Genomic DNA, 20,488 nt, shown 5'->3' with positions numbered 1-20,488 from the left:
TATATTTTTGCCTAAATTCATTGTACTAGGGTCAAAGAGATATAAATATGCCCGTTTCAATGGTTGCAAAAATTAATATTGATGTATGGAATTTGTAACCTAAAACATCAATAAATAATTTTGGGATCATAGTTTATTTTTGAGATAATTTCAGGAACCTCCTCTGAATTTTCTAACAGTTGCACTACTGGCCTTCCCTAAGGTATCAAAAATAATCAAAGAGGGCCTCTCAATGCTCACCTCGAGCATGAAAAAATAACTTTAGTACCCTTGCAGCTTACAAGATATTTGGCAACTATGTGGACATAATCACTTGAATTGCTAATAAACCAAATTAATAAAATGCACCACAATTGTAAGTTGTAACTAAAAAAAATTTAATTTGCCATGAGAAAAGGGGGCCAATTGAAGGTACATTTTCCTGGTTGATATGCTTCACAAGCAAAAAAAAAAAAAAAAAAAAAAAAGTGAAAAATAGAGAAATAGACTTTTTTTTTTTTTTTGGCTCAGGAGGCTTCAAGTGGACCAAAAATGCTCTTTGATGCTTGTCAAAATTCATAATATTGATTTTGAGCTTCTTAATTAAGGTAAGAGGGCAATATTTTTTTTAATGTAGAAGTTATCCCATTGTTGTAAATTTCTAAATATTATTATTGCTTCTTGATCATGCTAAATAATGGGCCTGCAGCTGCAAGTGAATATATAATAAATTTGTTGGAGTAAATAATGGCCCACATTTTTTCTTCAAGTACCACATTTCCTTTCTCACATTGGAGCAAGAGGCCTGCTGGAAAAGGGAATCAACAGTGACAGGTGACTTGTCGCAGTAAATATCTGTTGGTGATGCTGTGATATTCCCCACGATCTCGATCGCACCAAACCGTTCTGAATCGTTCAATTTCTATCTTCTCTGCTTCAACCCTACACGTTCACTGCTTTGCCCCCACATCTCTAGATCTTTCTCTTAGATATTTTGAACAACTTTTTTTCCTCCCTATAAATCTTGTTACACTATCCTCTCTTCTCATCACCCTAAGTTCTTGACCCTTCGCCTAAAACCCTCTTGCAAAGAATTCCATCCACTAATTTCAATGGCAACCATGGCTACAACTCTCAACTCTTCTCCTAAGCCATCATTCTTAGAGACCAAGTCCTCTTTCCATGGCTCCCCTATCCTTTCTCGTGTTCAGCCAGTCAAGTCTTGCCCGCAAAACTTCTCGGTCACAATGTCTGCATCCACTCCACAGTACAACTTTGATGCCTTCAAGTTTCAACCAATTCAAGAATCCATTGTTTCGCGAGAAATGACTAGGAGATACATGACGGACATGATCACCTACGCGGATACTGATGTTGTGGTGGTTGGCGCTGGCTCTGCGGGGCTCTCTTGCGCCTATGAGATCAGCAAGAACCCCAACATCCGTGTCGCGATTATTGAACAATCTGTTAGCCCTGGCGGCGGTGCATGGCTTGGTGGGCAGTTGTTTTCCGCCATGGTTGTGAGGAAACCGGCTCACAAGTTCTTGGATGAGCTTGAGGTCGAATATGATGAGCAAGATAACTATGTGGTTATCAAGCACGCGGCTTTGTTCACCTCCACTATCATGAGCAAGCTCTTGGCTCGGCCTAATGTGAAGTTGTTCAATGCTGTTGCTGCTGAGGATTTGATTGTGAAGGGTGGAAGAGTGGCTGGAGTTGTGACCAACTGGGCTTTGGTTTCGATGAACCATGACACACAATCTTGCATGGATCCTAATGTCATGGAGGCTAAAGTGGTGGTCAGCTCTTGTGGTCATGACGGACCTTTTGGAGCCACTGGGGTTAAGAGGCTCAAGAGCATTGGAATGATTGACTGTGTTCCGGGGATGAAGGCTCTTGACATGAATACTGCAGAGGATGCCATTGTCAGGCTTACTAGGGAGATCGTTCCGGGGATGATTGTCACTGGCATGGAAGTTGCAGAGATTGACGGAGCCCCAAGAATGGTAATGCCTTTTACCTAAATTATGACTACCTTTTATATCTGTTCTTAATTTGACATATAATTATATTTATTGGATGAATGGCCTAGAAATTTTATGCTCCAAATTCAACTTGTCAGCTAGGTTACAAAAGACCACATCTAATCAAATTTTGCCATATCATCTGATAAGTTGTAGCTTTGTCCACCTCAGTTCTCCCTCAGCATAGTTCCAGGTTAGGTGGAGAAATGGATACTGTTAAACAATCTGAATAGGTATCGTTGAAGTAAAATTACTACTGTTCCAATAGGTTAAGATCATTTGCCTTTTGTTATCTTGGACAATTGGGTTCTTTCATATCTAATGTAACTGCGTATTTGTTGATGACAAGTTGAAAATGGTGCTAAAATTGGTGAGAATGGCTTGTAATGTTGCAGGGTCCAACATTTGGGGCAATGATGATATCTGGGCAAAAGGCGGCACATTTGGCATTGAGGGCATTGGGACAGCCAAATGCTCTAGATGGAACTCTAAGCGAAGTCAATACTGCTCAACCAGACCTAATCCTTGCGGCTGCAGAGACTGAAGAGGTTGTTGATGCTTAATTCCCATGAATAACATTTAGGTAATTGCGCAGGGAAATCAATCACCGAAAAGGACAACCAAATCCATGATCCTTTTTGTTAGGGGAAATAGGATGATTAATGTTAGACGCGACAGTGGAATGTGTACTGCTTTAGCTGCTAGTACCATGACATTGCCTTTGCCACATCTATTCTCATTATTGGGCATAGCATCTAGTATGATGTGAACCGGAGAATAATGCTATATGTACAATGGAGAGGATGTTGAGGATTGAATAAAACATATGTGGCAAAGATTTGTGTGCATTTATTAGCAAGTTTACGCTTCAACAACTCAGTAATCTAATGTTCCAGATCAGAACAAGAATGTACAATGGAAAAAGTCCAAATAAATCTCATTTGCTCGAGTGTTCTCCGAAGGAATTGCAGATGCTAAATTCACTTATTTCATCCTAAATTTAGGGTGTGTACTAAAGTTGCCTGCTGTTTAGAATACTATGTGAACAGTTTTTTATTGGCAATCAATCTAAGACAAAACTGAGCCGTGATCAAATATTTTAAGTCCCACATTTGGGTATACCAAACCTCGCTGTCAATTCTCAAAGGCGCTCGTTTAACTTCGTTTCCTCGACGTATATAGTTCCCTTGAAACCTCAGCTCGCTGAACCAAAATCCAAATGCCTCTCCCCAAAGAATACAAAATCTTGATCAGAAACCTCTCAAGTTCAGCATCAGAAAGCTCAAATTGGAGAACACGAGTCCAAGAAAGCCAACTGACCACCCAAGTCTCGTCAATCCTCTTGCAAAGACAGACAAAATACTGGGCACCACTTCTTAAGTCCACCCTCAAACTCACCAAATTACACCCTTCTCTCTTCCTACGAGTCCTCGAAAACACTAAAAGTTCCCCTCAGATGTCCCTCACCTTCTTCAACTGGGCCAAGAAGAATCTTGATTTCCAACCTGACCTCAAAAGCCAGTGCAAGCTGACCCATTTGCTTGTTGGGTATGGACAAGCCGAGCTTGCAAAACCCATCTTGGATTCTATAATCCTAGACAACCCATTAGGCCGAATCGTGAGTTGTTTTCATAAAGTTGCTAACTTTGAGACGTGTTCCCCTGTGTTATGCTCTGTTCTTGAGGGTTATTGCCGTAGGGGATTATTTTTGGAAGCTTTAGAAGTTTATTGGAAAGCTAAAAAACTGGGGACCGGTACGGTTTCAGTTTATACTTGTAATGCATTGCTAAGTTTGCTGCAAGATAAGAATGAGGTCAGACTGGCTTGGTGTTTTTATGGTTCAATGATTCGAAATGGGGTCTCAGAAAATCAGTTTACCTGGTCTGTTGTTGCCAGGATTCTTTGTAAAGACGGGAAATTTGAGAGAATTCGCAGGATTTTGGATATGGGAATATGTAATCCTTCGGTTTACAGCTTGATAATTCAGAATTACAGTGAGAGAGGGAAGTTTGATGCTACATTTGATTATGTAGCTCAAATGCATGATAAAAAGCTCGATCCAAGCTTTAGTATTTATAGCTCGATTCTTGATGCTGCTTGTAAATATCAAGATGAGAAAGTGATTAACGTGGTAATGGCAGTTATGAAAGACAAGGGGTATCTACCAAAAGGTCTTATTTTGGATTACGATTCAATTATCCAAAAGGTTGCTGATTTGGGGAAGACATATGCAGCAGGTTTGCTTTTTGATAGAGCCTGTGCTGAGAAGGTTGAATTGCTCGATGCTACTTATGGATGTATGCTAAGAGCATTGTCCAATGATGGCAGAATGAAGGATGCTAGTAGAATGTATGGTATTGTGCGAGAGAGAAAAATGGTGGTGAAAGATAGTTGTTACTATGCATTTGTTAATGGTCTTTGCACACAGACACCATCAAAAGAAATTCATGACTTGCTAAAAGATGTGATAGGTAAAGGATTTGATCCTTGTGTAGCACAGCTATCCGAACATATTAAGGCTCAGTGCGAACACTGTAGGTGGAAAGAAGCTGAGGAGCTCTTAATTTTGATTCTAGACAAGGGGCTGCTGCTGCCAGATCCTGACTGTTGTTGCTCTTTAGTCAAGTATTATTGCTCTCGCAGGCAGATTGATTCAGCCATTATGTTGCACAATAAAATGAAGATGTTGGGAGGCAATTTTGATATCCCATCATATAACACACTTCTGAATAAGCTCTTCAAAGAAAGTAGGGTGGAAGAGGCCCTTGAGGTATTTGATTACATGACAATACATAAAATATTCAGCACTGAAAGTTTTGCAATCATGATCAGAGAGCTTTGTTATCTGAAAGAATTGAGGAAAGCCATGAAATTGCATGATGAAATGTTGAGATTGGGTCTTAAGCCTAATGGAAGAACATATAAACGCCTGATCTCTGGCTTTGGATGAATGCTTGCTGTTACTGAGCCACCTTTGTGCATATAGCTATATTCCCTATCTTAATTAGCACTTGGAATTGTAAGCTGCTGGCTGGAGATTAATAGGATTACCATGCTAGCATTTTGGTAGTTCTTCCCGTTTTAATGTATATGCATCCCTCCATCTGAGAGATCCAGGCTTTCACACTCAACAGAATTGAGCAGTGTTTAGGTAACTAAAATCGTCTATGCTGCCGGAGTTGCTCCTGCTGGCTCATGCAGGGAAGTTTCAAAAGGAAAACATATGTTCCCCATCACAGCATCACTTTGTTGTTATATAGTTTCTCCTCAAATCAGTGGTATTGTACTAGTATTATCTTTTCTGACTCTTTTTTCGAGTGGATATATACGTTACCAAAAAGAAACAAAAGAGTTAGACTAGTTCTTTCGGAGAATCAATTTAACTAAATGAGTGCTTCAAAGTTTTGCATTTTTAGAAACATATAATCAGGTCTGAAATCAAATTTCCTGATTCATTAAGGTGGAGAAAGTAAAGTACGATTTTCCATTTAGGTCTTAAAATAAAAAAAAAAATACTAAAAGAAAAATCTATCATTTTGGTCTTAAAATAATGGGAAAAAAAGAAAAAGAAAAAGAAAATTCAATACACCTCATCGTCTCTTTCTCCACCAATCAGCTTCCTCAAAAATCCAGCCAGTCAGTCAATAGACTCAGTGCACAAAGGCACCCTTGTTCTCTTGGGCTCCGGAGACTCGTTGAAAGTTGAAACCCTCTTCCTGATTCCTCCTCCACGATAGCAGGCAGCAAAATGGCCTACACAAAAACCCCAATCTTCGTCGTCCTCTTCCTCATCACCCTCCTCCCGATCTCCACCAATTCTCAAGACCCCACTTCGGATTTGCTCGCCCAGCTCGAATCCCTCCAATCCCAGTCCCCCAATGGCGGCGTTATCCATCTCACTGATTCCCTCCTCAAACGGATCCTATCCATTCCAGCTCCTCGTCCCTTTACTTTCCTCATCTTCTTTGACGCCCAACAACTCCACTCCAAAGCCGAACTCTCCCTCCCTTCTCTCAAATCCGAGTTCTCCCTCGTCTCTAAATCCTTTTTAGCCAACAACCCTCCAGCTTCTCACTCAAAACTGTTCTTCTTCGACATTGAATTTCAAGAATCCCAGTCCTCTTTCGCCCTTTTCGGAGTAAATTCTCTGCCCCACATCAAACTTATCCCCGCTGAAGCCACCGATGTCAAGAAAGACTCCTTCCAGATGGATGCGTCAGATTTCTCGAGGCTCGCCGAATCCATGGCTGAATTTGTCGAGGCCAAAACGAAGCTGAGCATTGGGCCGATTGGTCGCCCTCCTTTGATTTCTAAGAAGCAATTGATGTTTCTCGTTGCTGTTATTCTGATTTGGGCTCCATTCTTGGTGAAAAAAGTGATTTCTGGGAACACCCTTTTGCACAATAAGAGCGTTTGGATGACCGGAGCGATTTTCGTCTACTTTTTCAGTGTCTCCGGGTCAATGCATAACATAATTAGGAAAATGCCCATGTTTTTGGTTGATAGGAATGATCCTGGGAAGTTGGTTTTCTTTTATCAGGGGTCCGGGATGCAGTTGGGAGCTGAAGGGTTCGCGGTTGGGTTCTTGTACACTGTGGTGGGATTGTTGCTGGCTTTTGTTACTCATGTGCTTGTCTATGTGAGGAATAGGAATGCTCAGAGGTTGGTGATGATTTTTGTGATGTTTGTTTCCTTCTGGGCTGTTCAGAAGGTGGTCTTCTTGGATAATTGGAAGACTGGATATGGTATTCACGCTTACTGGCCAACAAGCTGGAAGTGATTGTGGTGATTGATTTGAGGCTGATTGACGTAGAGGCGCCTTAGCCATTGGCTTTGGGTAAGAGATTTGTACCAGTTTAGATTGTAAGACAGAGCAATTGATAAGGAAATTTAAGTGACGACATAAGACTTTACATTGTCTGTTTTATTTCTACTTAGGATGGATGTATACCTCACCGCTACCTGAGACTGCACCATATGTGCTGGTCGAAATTTTCAACACTGGCAATGTGCAACCTTTTCTCGTACTGATTTCATACTATGCCTTAAACAGTTTATTAAAAATTTTATGTTTGCAATGGCTGGATACTACCGTGCTTCATTCACTACTAGTGAGTTTCCAACAAGCATTTTCCCAGCCGTGTTTAGCTTTAGAATATACATTGTGAACTTGTTGAGTTACTTGTGTCTTAGTTCTTTCTCTTTTGTATTTATAGATGAATGTCTGCTTTCTTGTAATTCTGGGACTAATCTGTCAAATACTTTTGGATGTCCTTGTTGCGTGGTCTATCTTCTGAAATTTACACATTTAGATGATGTTTATAATTTGGTTAAAGAAAAGGGTAAGACTTCCTTTTGGCATAGGTAAAGCGAGAGGGGGTTTATTATGCTACATTTGGCACAAAGAATTGAGTTTTAGAATCCCCTTGTCCTGTTGTAGAGGCTAATAGATGAAGTGGAACTCTAATAGGGAAAAATGCACTTTTCATCCTCAACGTTTGGGTTGTTGACCAATTTCACCTCAAAGTTTCACCCAAAACACATTTCATCCTCAAAGTTAGGTAATTTTGGTCAATCAAGGACAATTGACGGGAAATGGCAAATTTGTCGTTAGAACCAATTGTAAACCCAACAAAAAATAGGTAAAACCAAATGGAGCCATATTTAACGGAACAATAATTTGCAACGGACGACAACCAACATTCTTCTCCTTCTTCCCTGCCTTTTTGCAACCACAAAATTTTTTTGCCAATCTCTGGATATTCATAACCACAAGACTTCAGAATCACTAATAATTGATGGGAATTTGCATATGCCTTTCTGCAACCACAAAATTCTACTCTGGATCTTTAAACATTTCATCCTAGAGCATTTGCCAGTGGTTCTGAAGTCTCATTTTTGCCGAATGAGGAGCAGAAGTTCTGAAGTCTCTAGTGGTTCATCAACTCCATTATGCAATTGTGGGTTGAGAACAAAATGAGCATCTGTTGGTGTGGCGAGAATCCGAGAAGAAGATTCATTTGGTTGCTCTTTGTGGCCCGTAAGAAATATTTGTCTATAAATATTGTTCCTTAGATTTATATTTGCAGGACTGCAAACATTCAAGCCAGTATCACTATCATTGCTTCAGCACTAGATGCTCAACATCTCCAAGCTCCACTTCGCCTCCTTTCCATTGCTCATCAGTCTGAAAAAGCTTTTCAATTTGCTCTAGTGATTTCCCCTTCGTTTTTGGGACACACTTGTAAACAAAAGCAACAGAAAGAGCTGAAATTGCTGCAAAGACAAAAAAGGTTCCACCTACTATATATAGCATGAGAAATGGTTAGCAAAGACATGGCAACCAGGCCACTACTAACTCTATCCCCACAGCCCCAATGGAGGATGCTTGAGCTCGTAACCGTAGAGGGAAGATTTCAGAGGACAAAACCCAACAAACTGGGCCAATTCCCACTGAGAAGAATGCTGCATTTCCACATACACAGAGAATGGCCAACTTTATCCCAATTGGACGATTCCCCAGGAAGGAGAGAGTTAATCCCATAATGAACAAACAAGCAGTCATTCCAATTGTACTCACATAAAGAAGTGGTTTTCTACCTACTTTGTCAATAAGTAAAATAGCTATCAGGATGAAGACTATTTTGGTAAACCCCACGGCAACTGTTGCAGCATGAAGTTCCGAACTGCTCTTGATCCCGGCATCTTTAAAGATTGTAGGACTATAATACACAGTTGCATCCGTTCCTGTGATCTGTTGGAAAGTCTGAATTCCACAACCTGCAATGAGCATCCGTTTAACCCCGGGTGATGGATTTAGTAATTCACGCCATACAGATCTCTCCTCGTGCTTTCCAACGTTGGCGAGCCCTGCAGCTAGTTGTATTTCAGCTAATCTCTCCTCTGCTTCTTTTGCATTTTCAGTTGTTTTGAGAAGCACCAACCTGGCTTTGGTCGTCATGCTTTGCATTACTAGCCACCGCGGAGATTCAGGGATGATAAACAGAGCAAAACAGGTGAAAGCTGAAGGGAGAATCCCAACGGCAAGCACGATCCTCCAATTTGTGTGTACGGGCAGCCCTGAGAAGGCATAATTTGAAACATAACCAAGCAGGATCCCAAAATTAATGGAAATTTTAGCGATGGAGGTTATTTAATGAATATTTGTCTATGCCTTCCTTCTTGCCAGCAGATGCTCGAAATTGTGACGGTGAGATTGGCTAAAAAAACTTTTAGGGCTGAAGAATGGAGAAGAAAAAAGGAGAAGAATGCAGCTTTTTCCCTTTTGTTATTTTCCAAATTTTAATCCGTTAGAAAAAGTGGCTCCATTTGATTAGACCCGGTTTTGTTGGGTATAAAATTGGATCTGACGGGAAATTGCTTCTCACGTGCAAAGTTCCGTCCCAATTAAATAATTGTCCTTCATTTCCCGTTAATTGTCCTTGATTGGCCAAAATTACCTAACTTTGAGGATGAAATGTGTTTTGGGTGAAACTTTGAGGTGAAATTGGTCAACAACCCAAACTTTGAGGATGAAAAGTGCATTTTTCCCAACTCTAATATCTTCTTTACTTTGTTTGAGATGCTTATTGATTCGACACAGTTGTGGTCATTAAAGGAGTAAAGCATAAAGGTTTCCAGTAATTATAAGTAACCTGCGAACTCTGTTTTCCAAATGTTCCCCCCCCCCCCCCCCCCCCCCCCCCCCCGCGGGGGCCCGCAGGGAGAAAAAATTCCCCCATCCTCAATTACTATATTACGGGCATAGTAAGGATTTTTTTTGGACAAGTTGTTATAGGATCTTAGAAATGGAATAAATTTTTCTAAGAGGTGCCTAACTGGCAAAGGTAAAAGTGCTGAAAAGTATATAAATATATGAATGCCCCTTTCCAGGTGTGTTTAAATAAAAAACAAGAAACATGAACAAGATGATGGTGGAAAATCTGGATTTGAGAGCTGGTATCTCAGTTGATTTGGTTGCTCACTGTGCTTTGAGTTGATCATAATTCATAACCATTTTGGTTTGATTCTGAGCAATGAGTCAACTTTTGATAAAGACTCTGTATGTCTTAAGCAAATATTCTTAATTGGCATTGTCAATATATTTGGTGACTCTTAGCTTATCTTCTTTGTAATTTTTTGTTCTTTCTTGATTCCTTTGCTAAATTGAAGGAGGAGCTTCCTGGCACCCTTAAGCTTTTGCTGAATGGAATCATGGATGGCTTATGGATTTCTTCATTTTTTTTCTTTATTAGATGAGGCATCTACTTATAGTGCCCGTAGTTTCCTCACCCTCTCCCACACACACACACAGAGCCCCCCACCCCCCCCCTCCCAACCCAAAAAAGAAACTCTCTTCTTATTTGTCCATTTTAATTCGCCAGGAATTATGAGATTGAGGAGATAATCTCTGTTGAATTTGTCATGGTAACTCTGCATTTCATCTCAGTTAGAAGATGGTACAAGGATATAAGCTATGCCATTGATAACATGATTTTGTAGCTGCTTGGAGATATACTTTTCCCTGCTGTCCAGTCTTTTGCTAAATTCTTAGATGGACATGTGCCACCATGGACTGTGAGATGAGAATGTGGGACCTACATATTGGCTTACAGGTCCATGGTGGCACAAGTTCACCTAGGAATTATCTTCCAGTTTTAGATGATCTGTTGCCTTCTGTTCTCATGGACATAAAATAAGTTGTGATAAACTGATTGTGGTTTTGGGCATGACCCTATTAATTTAGGGTTGCTGTTGATTTTGTATCCGCATGAACTATAGCTTATGGATAATGATGTCATCCATTATCTCCATTTCCACACTGAGAGGAATGCAGATAAGTATATCCAGCATGACTCTTGAGTTTGAAATTAGTGAATAGCAAGATGCTTTTACTTGGCAGTCAAAGACGTGCATTCTTTGGTGATAACGTCTTTGGCTTTTCAATGTTCTCTCACCTAGTTAAAGAATGAATCTTGTATTTTTAATGATGATAGTGGCAGTGGAGGATCTGCAGTTGTATCATAGTAGTCTACGAAGTCTTGATACGGTGAATAAAGCAATTTGTTATTTACCTTTGTTGAATCACAGCTCATCAAATTCGGGGAGAGGTTGAATCCTCTGGTGATTATGCATCCCAGTGCATTCTCAATAGCCCTGTTAAAACTGTTTTTGTCCATTGAGGTCGTCATATATAAATGTCTGGGCTCTTAAAGTTAGACAAGGCCATGTCGGTCATCACCATGATGAGTCGGAACTTACTTGTGATGAATGAAACCTTCCTCTGTGGACAGAAGAGAGTGCTTGGTTAGGCATGACAGGATAGAATGTTCAAAGTTGATGCAGTCTCTACATAATCTACGTGCAGAAAATGTTTATGGATGTTAAGGTCCATGTACTGGGATGTGGTGATAGTCTTATTAGCATAAGCATCAGCCAGGAAAACAAACTCTCGTCAAAATAAAGAATATATTCCTTCCCCAAGAAAGTAAACGGATCATTTTGCGTCTTGAAGACTTCCCTATGAGGGAAATCAACTTTCAAACAGCAGTTTTTCCTCCCGACACGTTCTTTTTCAATCTCTATGGATAAAGTACTTCTGGGGCGGCAAAAAAGTCCTGTAAACGAAGAGGGGTCGGTTTGCTTCAGGCAGATGCTCTGTGCTAGATCGCATTACGCACCCCAAATTTAATAATGTCTTTTTTCACAACTTAGCGTAGCCATGCAGCAGACTGGGAGATGCCTTAAACGGCATATTCTATTTAATTGCCCTTGTGAACCTATCAAAATCATCATTTTTCTATTGTGTCATAGCTCATATAATCTTCACAACTGCTGCAGTTATTCTTCCTACAATTCTCAAAGTCCCGAGGGAAGAAAAGGAAAGATGGAAGAACAAGTTGAAATGGTGGGGAAAGCATTTGTGGATCATTACTACCACCTGTTTGATAATGACAGACCTTCTCTTGCTCTTCTGTACCAACCAACTTCCATGCTTACATTTGAAGGCCAAAAGATTCAGGGGACAGATAATATAATTGCAAAGTTGGTGCAATTGCCATTCCAGCAATGCCATCACGTAATTAGCACCATCGATTCTCAACCATCATCCTTTGCTGGAGGCATTTTAGTCTTCGTCAGTGGTACCCTCCAACTGCAAGGAGAGGACCATCCTCTAAGGTTTAGTCAGGTACGCATGAACTCCTCTTTTTTTAAAAAAAAAATAAAAATTAATTCTTGCTGTAGAGTGTAGATGCATTTAAAAAATCACCCTTTGGTTTTATCTTTTAAACATTTTCTTGATTATTCCATAAATTGTTCATCTATAACAAGATACTTTATTCTTAGGATGCTGAAATCCATTTCTTGGGTTTTGTCCCATATAGAAGAGTAACACATTTGTATGTCCATGGTATGCAGATGTTTCATTTGATACCCACGGTGGAAGGAAGCTTTTTCGTGTTGAACGACATATTTCGCCTCAACTATGGTTGAATACAGTCCTTTTCCTGGCAATTGATTCTTCCGATAAAGAAAACATGTGAAAATGAGAAAGGGTTGCCCTGTGAAGTTCGATCGTGATTGTTGTTTTGTTCCAGAAATCTGATATGCTAAATATATTGTTGTGTCTCACATTGTTTTACGCGAGGCAGATTTAAATGGAGTAAATATCAGATTCGTAAGGATTTTTTGGACTAACTCTGCAAAGTCTAGTCTGTATGCCAGCAGCCAACAAGTAACAACATGCATTTAGGGACTGGATTAGTTTCGTCAAAATCACAAGGGACCAAATTGGTTCATTCATTTTACGAACATGAGTGTGTTTTTGTTGATAAAACAAAAGGGACTATATTCTATATTGGGACTAAGATATCTATTATCCCTTCCGAAAATATCACAAAATCAACCTAGTATTGAATCCACGCAAATGCAAGAAGACGATTGACTCTTTTTTTTTTTTTTTTAAGGCCAAGACAATTGAAGTTACGAACAAGATCAAGAATAGTTACTCTTTTGACACAAAAAAGGGTTTAGAAAATTCCCTTTCCTGTGTCGAAGACTAAGAAGACGAATAATCTCTCCTAGAAGAGATTGTTTGTTTAAGTAACCATACGAAATGTGGAAGAGGAAACACTGTACTGTACCTTAATGTGTGTCCTTTAAAGAAAACTAGTGCAAAGAAAACTAGCAAATACATCGTGAAGAGGGTTAGAATTTAGATCGATTTGATGTTCGAAGACAATGTTGTCAGTCACAAAATATTAAGATTTAAACGTTGCGAATTAGGTAGCATGGCTTCATATTGCAAAATGCAAAAGGTCGGATCTTAAGTGGTGTATTAGATAGGAGAAGAGGGGTTGATATATCACGTAAAAGTTGGAGATAGTGTGGTGTTAATCTTAAATTTGAGCTGGTGGGAAAAGTTAGTTGTAGATGTCCTTCATCTTTCCCTGCATGGCTTATCATCTGTTAACAGAGTTGTTCACTAGAATTCTACTTCCCTTAATTCCTCCACTGTTATCATAATTATAATTATCGCTATCTCCATTTTCCAGAGACCATTCAAAATTATTTGAAATAAATTTGATAACTCACAACTTCCCCATATGTATATATATAGATAGATAGAAAGAAAGGGAAGTGCAAATGGCAACTGATGTCATTAAAACCTTTAGCTAATCACCTATGTTGATCCATGGCCTATTTCAGTTGCAACTTTCCGTCATTGCTATGTCCATCTCTTTTCCTTATTTTCTTCTTGTTTTGCCTCAATAACCAAAACCATTTCCTCTCTTTGTCCACTTTTTCTACTCACCACCATGCTGGTAGTGGTGTTGCAAGAATAGAAGATAGCTTGGCAAGAGCTCGTGTAGCCATATATAATGCGGCAAGGACCAATCGTACCTGTGCATTTCATAAACATCACAGATTCATTCCTGCAGGATCCGCTTATAAAAATCCTCACGCGTTTCATCAGTTAAGCAACTACTATTTACTTATTTACGTTTTTCCAGCGGATTCCTCTCTTTACACGATTCTTTCTGTGTCTAAGTTATAATGGTAGTATATCATTTTGCAGCATTTAAACTCCCAATAACAACTAAACCAGAAGCAAAAAATGTAGTATGAAAAACCCTGTCATTGATCATGATTAGGGTATCACGTCATTCTAATACTCAAGAAAAACGTTTAGGCAATGATAGGATTGTCCGAGTTCATGTCAATCACTAGTCATGATTAATGTTTATCAATCATTAACTAATCATGATTAATGTTTATCAATCAAATATTGCGATGAAAAATTGATGTAAATCCATTGGTAGGAGTTACTTAGAGATGGAGAAACGGTTCAAAGTGTGGGTATACAAGGAGGGAGAGCCACCAATATTCCACGCTGCACCTGGAACCAACATCTACTCCATCGACGGGCAGTTCATCAGTGAACTGGAGAATGGTGCCATCAACAATTCTACGAGCACTACATTTACTTCGTTCCTATCTCGCGATCCTGATGAGGCGGTGGTATTCTTCATTCCCATTGGCATAACCAACATCGTTCAGTACCTCTTCGAGCCACGCGATTACCATTCGATGATGCGTCAGATCCAAACTATTGCTGTAGATTATGTTGGACTGATATCAAGCAAGTACTACTATTGGAACAGGAGTAATGGGGCTGACCATTTCTATCTCAGCTGCCATGATTGGGTAAGATCTTTAACTCTCTTTAATCTTTGTTTCTTATGTGTAACATGAATGCTATGTTATCGTATTGTTTGAACGTAAGGAGAATCAATCTTCGTCCTCGAAACGAATAAACATTCTTCCAAATTACTATTGCCCTATAAACTCTCGTCCATTTGCAAATTGAGAAGCTTATCAACATCTTTGGCTTCTCTTATAATCTTCTAGTAAGGCACATGATAAAGAGTCCGTTCTTTGAAGTTTTTGTGCAAAAGGGTATAAATTTTTTTTTTTTTTTGCCAAGATACATACAATTTGACGGTGGATAGTAATTTTAGAATCCACACCACATGTTTGGATAGTAATTTTTTCCAAATTTCGTTCATGTTTCATGTAAGTAATTGTACGTTTACGACAGGGGCCTTGGGTTTCGAAATCCAATCCGCTGTTCAGAAATGTGATTAGAGTGCTCTGCAATGCCAACGTTAGTGAAGGTTTCAAACCTACTAGAGACGTCTCCTTACCAGAAATCAAAATCCCTTATGAGGGGCTAGGGCCACCAGTCTTGGGGCAACCTGCTGAGCAACGATCCATCCTTGCATTTTTTGCTGGTGGACATCACGGTCATGTAAGGGGAAGCCTAATTCAATACTGGAAAGACAAGGATGCTGATATTCAAGTCTATGAATACCTCCCAGAAAATGTAGATTACTTCGAATTTATGGAGCGATCCAAGTTCTGTTTATGTCCCAGTGGCTATGAAGTGGCAAGTCCTAGAATAGTGGAATCTATTTCATCAGGATGCGTACCTGTGATCATTTCTGATGGCTATGTTCCACCTTTTAGCGATGTTCTGGATTGGAGCCAGTTTTCAGTGTCTGTTCCAGTTGCCAAGATACCAGAACTCAAGTCTATCTTGCAAGCGATCCCCATGGATGAGTACTTGAAAAAGCAGAAGATGGTCATGCAAGTCCAACGCCATTTTATTCTTCATCGACCTGCTCAGCCGTATGATTTATTGCATATGGTTCTTCACTCTATCTGGCTCAGGAGGCTTAATGTGAGGCTACCACCATAACAAGAACATTCATTTGATCATCCTTGTAATTCGTTACCAGACAAAATGTACTACTACTACATAGAGGAGGAAATACAGGACTAGCCAATTTTTTAGTCGCAGTAGCTAGCGTGTTTTGAGTTTTATTTTTTGGTGTATTTTTGCGTATTAGGGTTAATTTTTGGGGTGTATTTTTGGGTGTTTTTGGATAGTTTGTAAGTGTTTTTGAGGAGTTTTGTTATAGTTGTGTATTTAAAATACACATGTTTAGCAATAAATCTAACCCATACCAAGTATGGATTTAGGGGGAGAGGGGCAACCGGTCCCTAAAAATTTTTAAGATTTTTATTTTGTACCATAGATTTTAATAAAAAAATTCATAATATCACAATTCTTGCCCCCTCAAAAATCTTTTTCTATTCATCCTTTATCCCCCTTTCCCTACAATTGCAAGTTTTTTTTTGAATTAATTATTCTATGAGATAAAATAAGTAAAGAGATATATAAGGAATGCAAAATTTGTATACAATTATCAAGGAACTAAGTTACTATGAATAGTAAACCAACTCCCAATAGAGGAGTTGACAACCACATTAATAGTGGGATAGGAGGTCAGGGGTTCAAACCTTACCTCCCATCAATATGTCTCTATATGAGAATTGTTTTAAATCCATACGAGTGTGTGGCGTACCCGACTCAATTGGGACTGCACCTAGTTTACCATATCAATACACATAATCACAATAATTGCTCCTTATATTTATATAGTTTCCTAAATTAATTATATTTTTTGAAAAGAAAAAACTAGTACCTAGCCAAACTAAAATTTTAATACTAGAAAATATATAATAATTAGGAAAATTAAATAAGTCGGCGAAAGACAAATTTCACTTCAATGTTGTGTCATTTAGAATTTAACTTTTGACCTAAAGTTTCTTCTTTTTATTTGGAACATTTTCAATTAATCATAATTTCTCCCTTATTCTACAGTTTTAGATAATCTTCGTTGCAAAGATTCTTTTTCATGCAAATCAATTCAACATACGTTAAAAGTTGGCTAAAATAGAAAGTTGCACGATTATTAATCTTCTACTTTAGAAGGGCTTAAAGAAACTTGTGTCCTGGGGAAAATTCCAAAACTTACTCGAAGAATGGATTTCACGATCAATCACTGTCAAGCTAACATTAAACGGAAAAATAGTATTAGTTTTGTGTTAACGCTGACATTAAACTAGAGAAAATGAATGAAAGTGAAAGGAATTCGTGCACATGATTGCTAGGACTTTAGCCCGCAAAGTATTCCAAGTTGGCGTATTTAATTAGAAATGGCAGCTGTGGATTTCTTGTCGTTTGCATCATAAATCATAATTATGTCGGCGTTGTGTATTCTAATTGGATTCCACATCTATGCGCGCGGCCAAAATAAAATTTTATGCATTGGCATTGAGAAGAAAATTGGCTTTAAAAGAAATAAAAGATTAATCACTAGATTGGTCCGGGATCACGTGCCTTTTGGCTTTTCAGTCAATTTTTTTTATGCTAGTTGTGATTAATAAATTTGTGAAATACATCAGTAGTAGAATGCTGATCTTATCTACTGATGCATTGCTTCCCATGGCAAGGGCATATACTTTTTATTTTATTTTTACCTTTCACCCCTCTCCACACTCTTCCCATCTTCAACTATTAGTCTTAAAATTCGAATCCTCTCAATATATATATATCTTTTCCCCACTTACTAATAGGTGACAAATTTTAAGAAGAAGATGCCCTAATTCGCCACTATCCCCATGATTAATGCTCGCAAGAAGTCTTGACAAATTCTGTATTTGGAAAAAAAAAATTGTCTTGACAAACAAATACCAAAGGTCTCCTGAAACAAGTTAATGACTGTGGGTTCATCACTGGCCCCTTCAATCCCGGGGTATCAAATTCTTGGTTAATTTCACGACTAAAATCAGAATCAACTGCACCACTCAGAGCTTTCATAGTAGTATAGATTTTATATATGGTTGGTAGTATGAGCAATGAACTCATACTACACAAAGTCTAAATGCCTTTTAATTCAAGAATTTCTACTCTCTAGATACTTTCTTGGGTACTTCGTGATTCACTCTTAAATATGTTTATTCAACAGATTAGAGTGGACAAGATGGCGGTGTTTCATTTTGATAATGCAACTTGCTAATGGAATAGTAATCATTCTTTTAAAGTTGACACTAGCTATCTGATGAATGAGGATTAAAGAGAGCCAAAGATTAGCATTATCGACGGATAGCTATGCCCCAGGTAGATAAAATTCTTCTCACCTACTACATGTGGGTTTATCTGCTTTTGTGTTCCATTAGAGCGATTAGAAAACTCCTAGTATTTTGACTTCATATGGGCTTACGGTTTTGAATTTCCTCTATTTAAGGATTGAGGAGAAGAGAGCTCAGTACCACACTAGGAAGTCACCATTATGGCAAACACCTACCAATCTTTGCTAGACGCTCCCAAGAAAAAAACTGGCTTCAAAGTCCTCTTTCTAGTTCTCTTCTTAGCAGCAATTTTGGGTGCAATTGCAATAGTTTCTATTACAATTCTCAAGAGCACCCAAACTGTAATTTCTTCTTCCCCGAGATCACATCTGTGTAGCAAGGCCCATGATCAATCTTCTTGTATGGCTCTGGTTTCTGAGCTAACATCAGCTGGACTCTTGCAATCCAGTGATGTTGAGCTCCTTCAGATGCTTTTAGCAAAATCATCATCACGGATACAAGAAACCATTGAGTTGACCAACAATATTAACCGTCGGATCAATGACCAAAAAGGGCAGGCCGCTCTAGCAGATTGCCTGGAGTTGATGGACATATCCATGGACAGAGTTATGGACTCTATGGTGTCTCTCGGAAGCCAAACTGCCAATTCCCATTCTGATGTCCATTCATGGCTCAGCAGTGTCCTAACCAACCATGTGACTTGCCTAGATGGGCTCAATGGTCTAGCCCGTCCTGCAATGGAGCCTCTGATGAAAGAATTGATCTCGAGGGCTAGAAGCCTAGAACCTCCTTGGCCATGTTGGTTGCAATTGCACCAAGTGAAGAAGAAACGATTCAGGAACCCTTAAATGGTGATTTCCCATCATGGGTTACTCACAAGGACCGAAGGCTCTTACAATCTTCAGCTAAGAATATTAATGCTAATGTTGTGGTTGCACAAGATGGTAGCGGTAACTACAAAACTGTACAAGAAGCTGTTACAGCTGCCCCGAATAATCCCCAGACTCGTTATGTCATCTATGTGAAGAAAGGAACCTACAAGGAAAAAGTTGATATTGGGACGAGTAAGAAGAATTTGATGTTGGTTGGGGATGGCATGGATTTGACCATTATCACAGGCAGTTTGAACGTTGTGGATGGGTCAACAACATTTCAATCTGCAACTGTCGGTAAAAATTCTAACCTTCGAATTGAACACTGATATTGTTCTTCTCCTTTCTTTATGGTAAAACTTTGATAGTTTTTCTTCTTCTTGTCCTAGAAAACTTCTCATGTTTATTTGGTACCATTTACAGCTGCTGTTGCGGATGGATTCATAGCCCAAGATATATGGTTCCAAAACACTGCTGGGCCACAAAAACAACAAGCAGTAGCACTTCGCGTCGGAGCCGATCAGTCGGTCATTAACCGGTGCAAGATTGATGCATTCCAAGACACCCTCTACGCTCACAGCCTCCGCCAGTTCTACAGAGACTGTTACATCACTGGCACAGTCGACTACATCTTCGGCGACGCTGCGGTGGTCTTCCAAAACTCCCAACTCGTGGCGAGAAAGCCCCTGAGTAACCAGCAAAACATGGTAACCGCCCAAGGTAGGGTTGATCCCAATTCCAACACCGGGACTTCAATCCAAAACTGTGACATAATTGCAAGCTCAGACCTTGCGCCCGTAAAGGCAACCATAAAAACTTTTCTAGGCCGCCCGTGGAAAGAATACTCGAGGACTGTAGTAATGCAATCCAACATAGGTGATCACATCGATCCAACGGGCTGGGCACCATGGAGTGGTGATTTTGCTTTGAAGACTTTGTATTACGGCGAGTACATGAACAAAGGCCCTGGTGCGGGGACTAGCAAGAGGGTGAATTGGCCTGGGTATCGTGTAATCACCACTGCAGCTGAGGCCAGTAAATTCACAGTGGCCCAGCTCATTCAAGGGGGGCAATGGTTGAAGAACACAGGAGTCGCCTACACCGAGGGGCTCTAATTAACGTAAACTTTGTTACTTGATCAGCTCATCTCTGTATCTGAATGAAGTTTGACTGGATTTTAGATTGCAGTACCTACTCGCAGGACGAAGAGGTGGGGAATTTTAATGTATCTTTTTTAAGTTTCCTGGCGATTTGTTGCATGTTTTATCCATCCGGAGAAATGCTTCCAGATTATCTTTGTTTTCAGCAACTTTATTCCCTTCAATTTAACTGGGTTTGTTACCAAATTTCAATGCCAAATTCGAGAAATTTTATCACGTCTGGACCAGCTGTTTGACCAACTTAGTGTTTGATCTTTGAGTGATAAAAAATAACTACTAATTGGACAAATAAAAATTTCATTGGCTTTTTGTTTGAATTGTATTTAATGTAAATTAGTACTCGAGCTCGCGTTTGGTTTGTAGTTCTAATTTCTTTAGTAAATTTCACGAATAACGTACCTAAAACAGTGATTTTCTAATATTAATAATTTAATTTTAATTGTAGCTACTC

The 20,488-nt window shown here is 39.3% G+C and overlaps 6 protein-coding genes and 1 pseudogene across 6 annotated transcripts; 6 read left to right on the top strand and 1 right to left on the bottom strand.

Annotated features, from left to right (window-relative positions):
- The first annotated feature begins 1,010 nt into the window (after window positions 1–1,010).
- Window positions 1,011–2,952, top strand: LOC113759887 (thiamine thiazole synthase 2, chloroplastic-like). Its single transcript, XM_027302465.1, has 2 exons — window positions 1,011–1,985; window positions 2,399–2,952. The coding sequence occupies exons 1-2, from the start codon at window positions 1,092–1,094 to the stop codon at window positions 2,564–2,566; spliced, it is 1,062 nt and encodes a 353-aa protein (XP_027158266.1). The 5' UTR covers window positions 1,011–1,091; the 3' UTR covers window positions 2,567–2,952.
- A 507-nt stretch (window positions 2,953–3,459) lies between these two features.
- On the top strand, window positions 3,460–4,953 carry LOC113756256 (pentatricopeptide repeat-containing protein At4g21170). The gene has a single exon (XM_027300009.1). It carries the CDS (start codon window positions 3,460–3,462, stop codon window positions 4,951–4,953), a length of 1,494 nt encoding a protein of 497 aa, XP_027155810.1.
- Window positions 4,954–5,632: 679 nt separating this feature from the next.
- Window positions 5,633–7,184, top strand: LOC113760661 (probable dolichyl-diphosphooligosaccharide--protein glycosyltransferase subunit 3B). The gene has a single exon (XM_027303335.1). The coding sequence runs from the start codon at window positions 5,752–5,754 to the stop codon at window positions 6,781–6,783; it is 1,032 nt and encodes a 343-aa protein (XP_027159136.1). The 5' UTR covers window positions 5,633–5,751; the 3' UTR covers window positions 6,784–7,184.
- Window positions 7,185–8,046: 862 nt separating this feature from the next.
- Window positions 8,047–9,153, bottom strand: LOC113756246 (annotated as a pseudogene).
- A 2,682-nt stretch (window positions 9,154–11,835) lies between these two features.
- Window positions 11,836–12,664, top strand: LOC113763773 (nuclear transport factor 2B). The gene is made up of 2 exons (XM_027307693.1): window positions 11,836–12,192; window positions 12,423–12,664. The coding sequence occupies exons 1-2, from the start codon at window positions 11,890–11,892 to the stop codon at window positions 12,495–12,497; spliced, it is 378 nt and encodes a 125-aa protein (XP_027163494.1). The 5' UTR covers window positions 11,836–11,889; the 3' UTR covers window positions 12,498–12,664.
- Window positions 12,665–13,698: 1,034 nt separating this feature from the next.
- Window positions 13,699–15,765, top strand: LOC113756238 (probable glycosyltransferase At5g11130). The gene is made up of 3 exons (XM_027299998.1): window positions 13,699–13,979; window positions 14,327–14,711; window positions 15,106–15,765. Exons 1-3 carry the CDS (start codon window positions 13,699–13,701, stop codon window positions 15,763–15,765), a joined length of 1,326 nt encoding a protein of 441 aa, XP_027155799.1.
- Window positions 15,766–18,205: 2,440 nt separating this feature from the next.
- LOC113763672 (pectinesterase) lies at window positions 18,206–20,118 on the top strand. The gene is given in 3 exon segments (XM_027307565.1): window positions 18,206–18,784; window positions 18,787–19,174; window positions 19,301–20,118. Coding segments are annotated over 3 exon segments (1,659 nt in total). The 3' UTR covers window positions 19,993–20,118.
- Window positions 20,119–20,488: the final 370 nt, after the last annotated feature.

Source organism: Coffea eugenioides, chromosome 2 (assembly GCF_003713205.1).
Source record: "Coffea eugenioides isolate CCC68of chromosome 2, Ceug_1.0, whole genome shotgun sequence".
Taxonomy (NCBI): domain Eukaryota; kingdom Viridiplantae; phylum Streptophyta; class Magnoliopsida; order Gentianales; family Rubiaceae; genus Coffea; species Coffea eugenioides.
This window is presented reverse-complemented; position numbering and strand designations above follow the sequence as displayed.

Coding starts and splice junctions, on each gene's coding strand:
- LOC113759887 (XM_027302465.1), top strand. CDS start 1,092: ATGGCAACCATGGCTACAACTCTCAACTCTTCTCCTAAGCCATCATTC. Junction 1,986..2,398: donor TTGACGGAGCCCCAAGAATG/GTAATGCCTTTT, acceptor GTAATGTTGCAG/GGTCCAACATTTGGGGCAAT.
- LOC113756256 (XM_027300009.1), top strand. CDS start 3,460: ATGTCCCTCACCTTCTTCAACTGGGCCAAGAAGAATCTTGATTTCCAA.
- LOC113760661 (XM_027303335.1), top strand. CDS start 5,752: ATGGCCTACACAAAAACCCCAATCTTCGTCGTCCTCTTCCTCATCACC.
- LOC113763773 (XM_027307693.1), top strand. CDS start 11,890: ATGGAAGAACAAGTTGAAATGGTGGGGAAAGCATTTGTGGATCATTAC. Junction 12,193..12,422: donor ATCCTCTAAGGTTTAGTCAG/GTACGCATGAAC, acceptor CATGGTATGCAG/ATGTTTCATTTGATACCCAC.
- LOC113756238 (XM_027299998.1), top strand. CDS start 13,699: ATGGCCTATTTCAGTTGCAACTTTCCGTCATTGCTATGTCCATCTCTT. Junction 13,980..14,326: donor AATCCTCACGCGTTTCATCA/GTTAAGCAACTA, acceptor ATCCATTGGTAG/GAGTTACTTAGAGATGGAGA. Junction 14,712..15,105: donor ATCTCAGCTGCCATGATTGG/GTAAGATCTTTA, acceptor CGTTTACGACAG/GGGCCTTGGGTTTCGAAATC.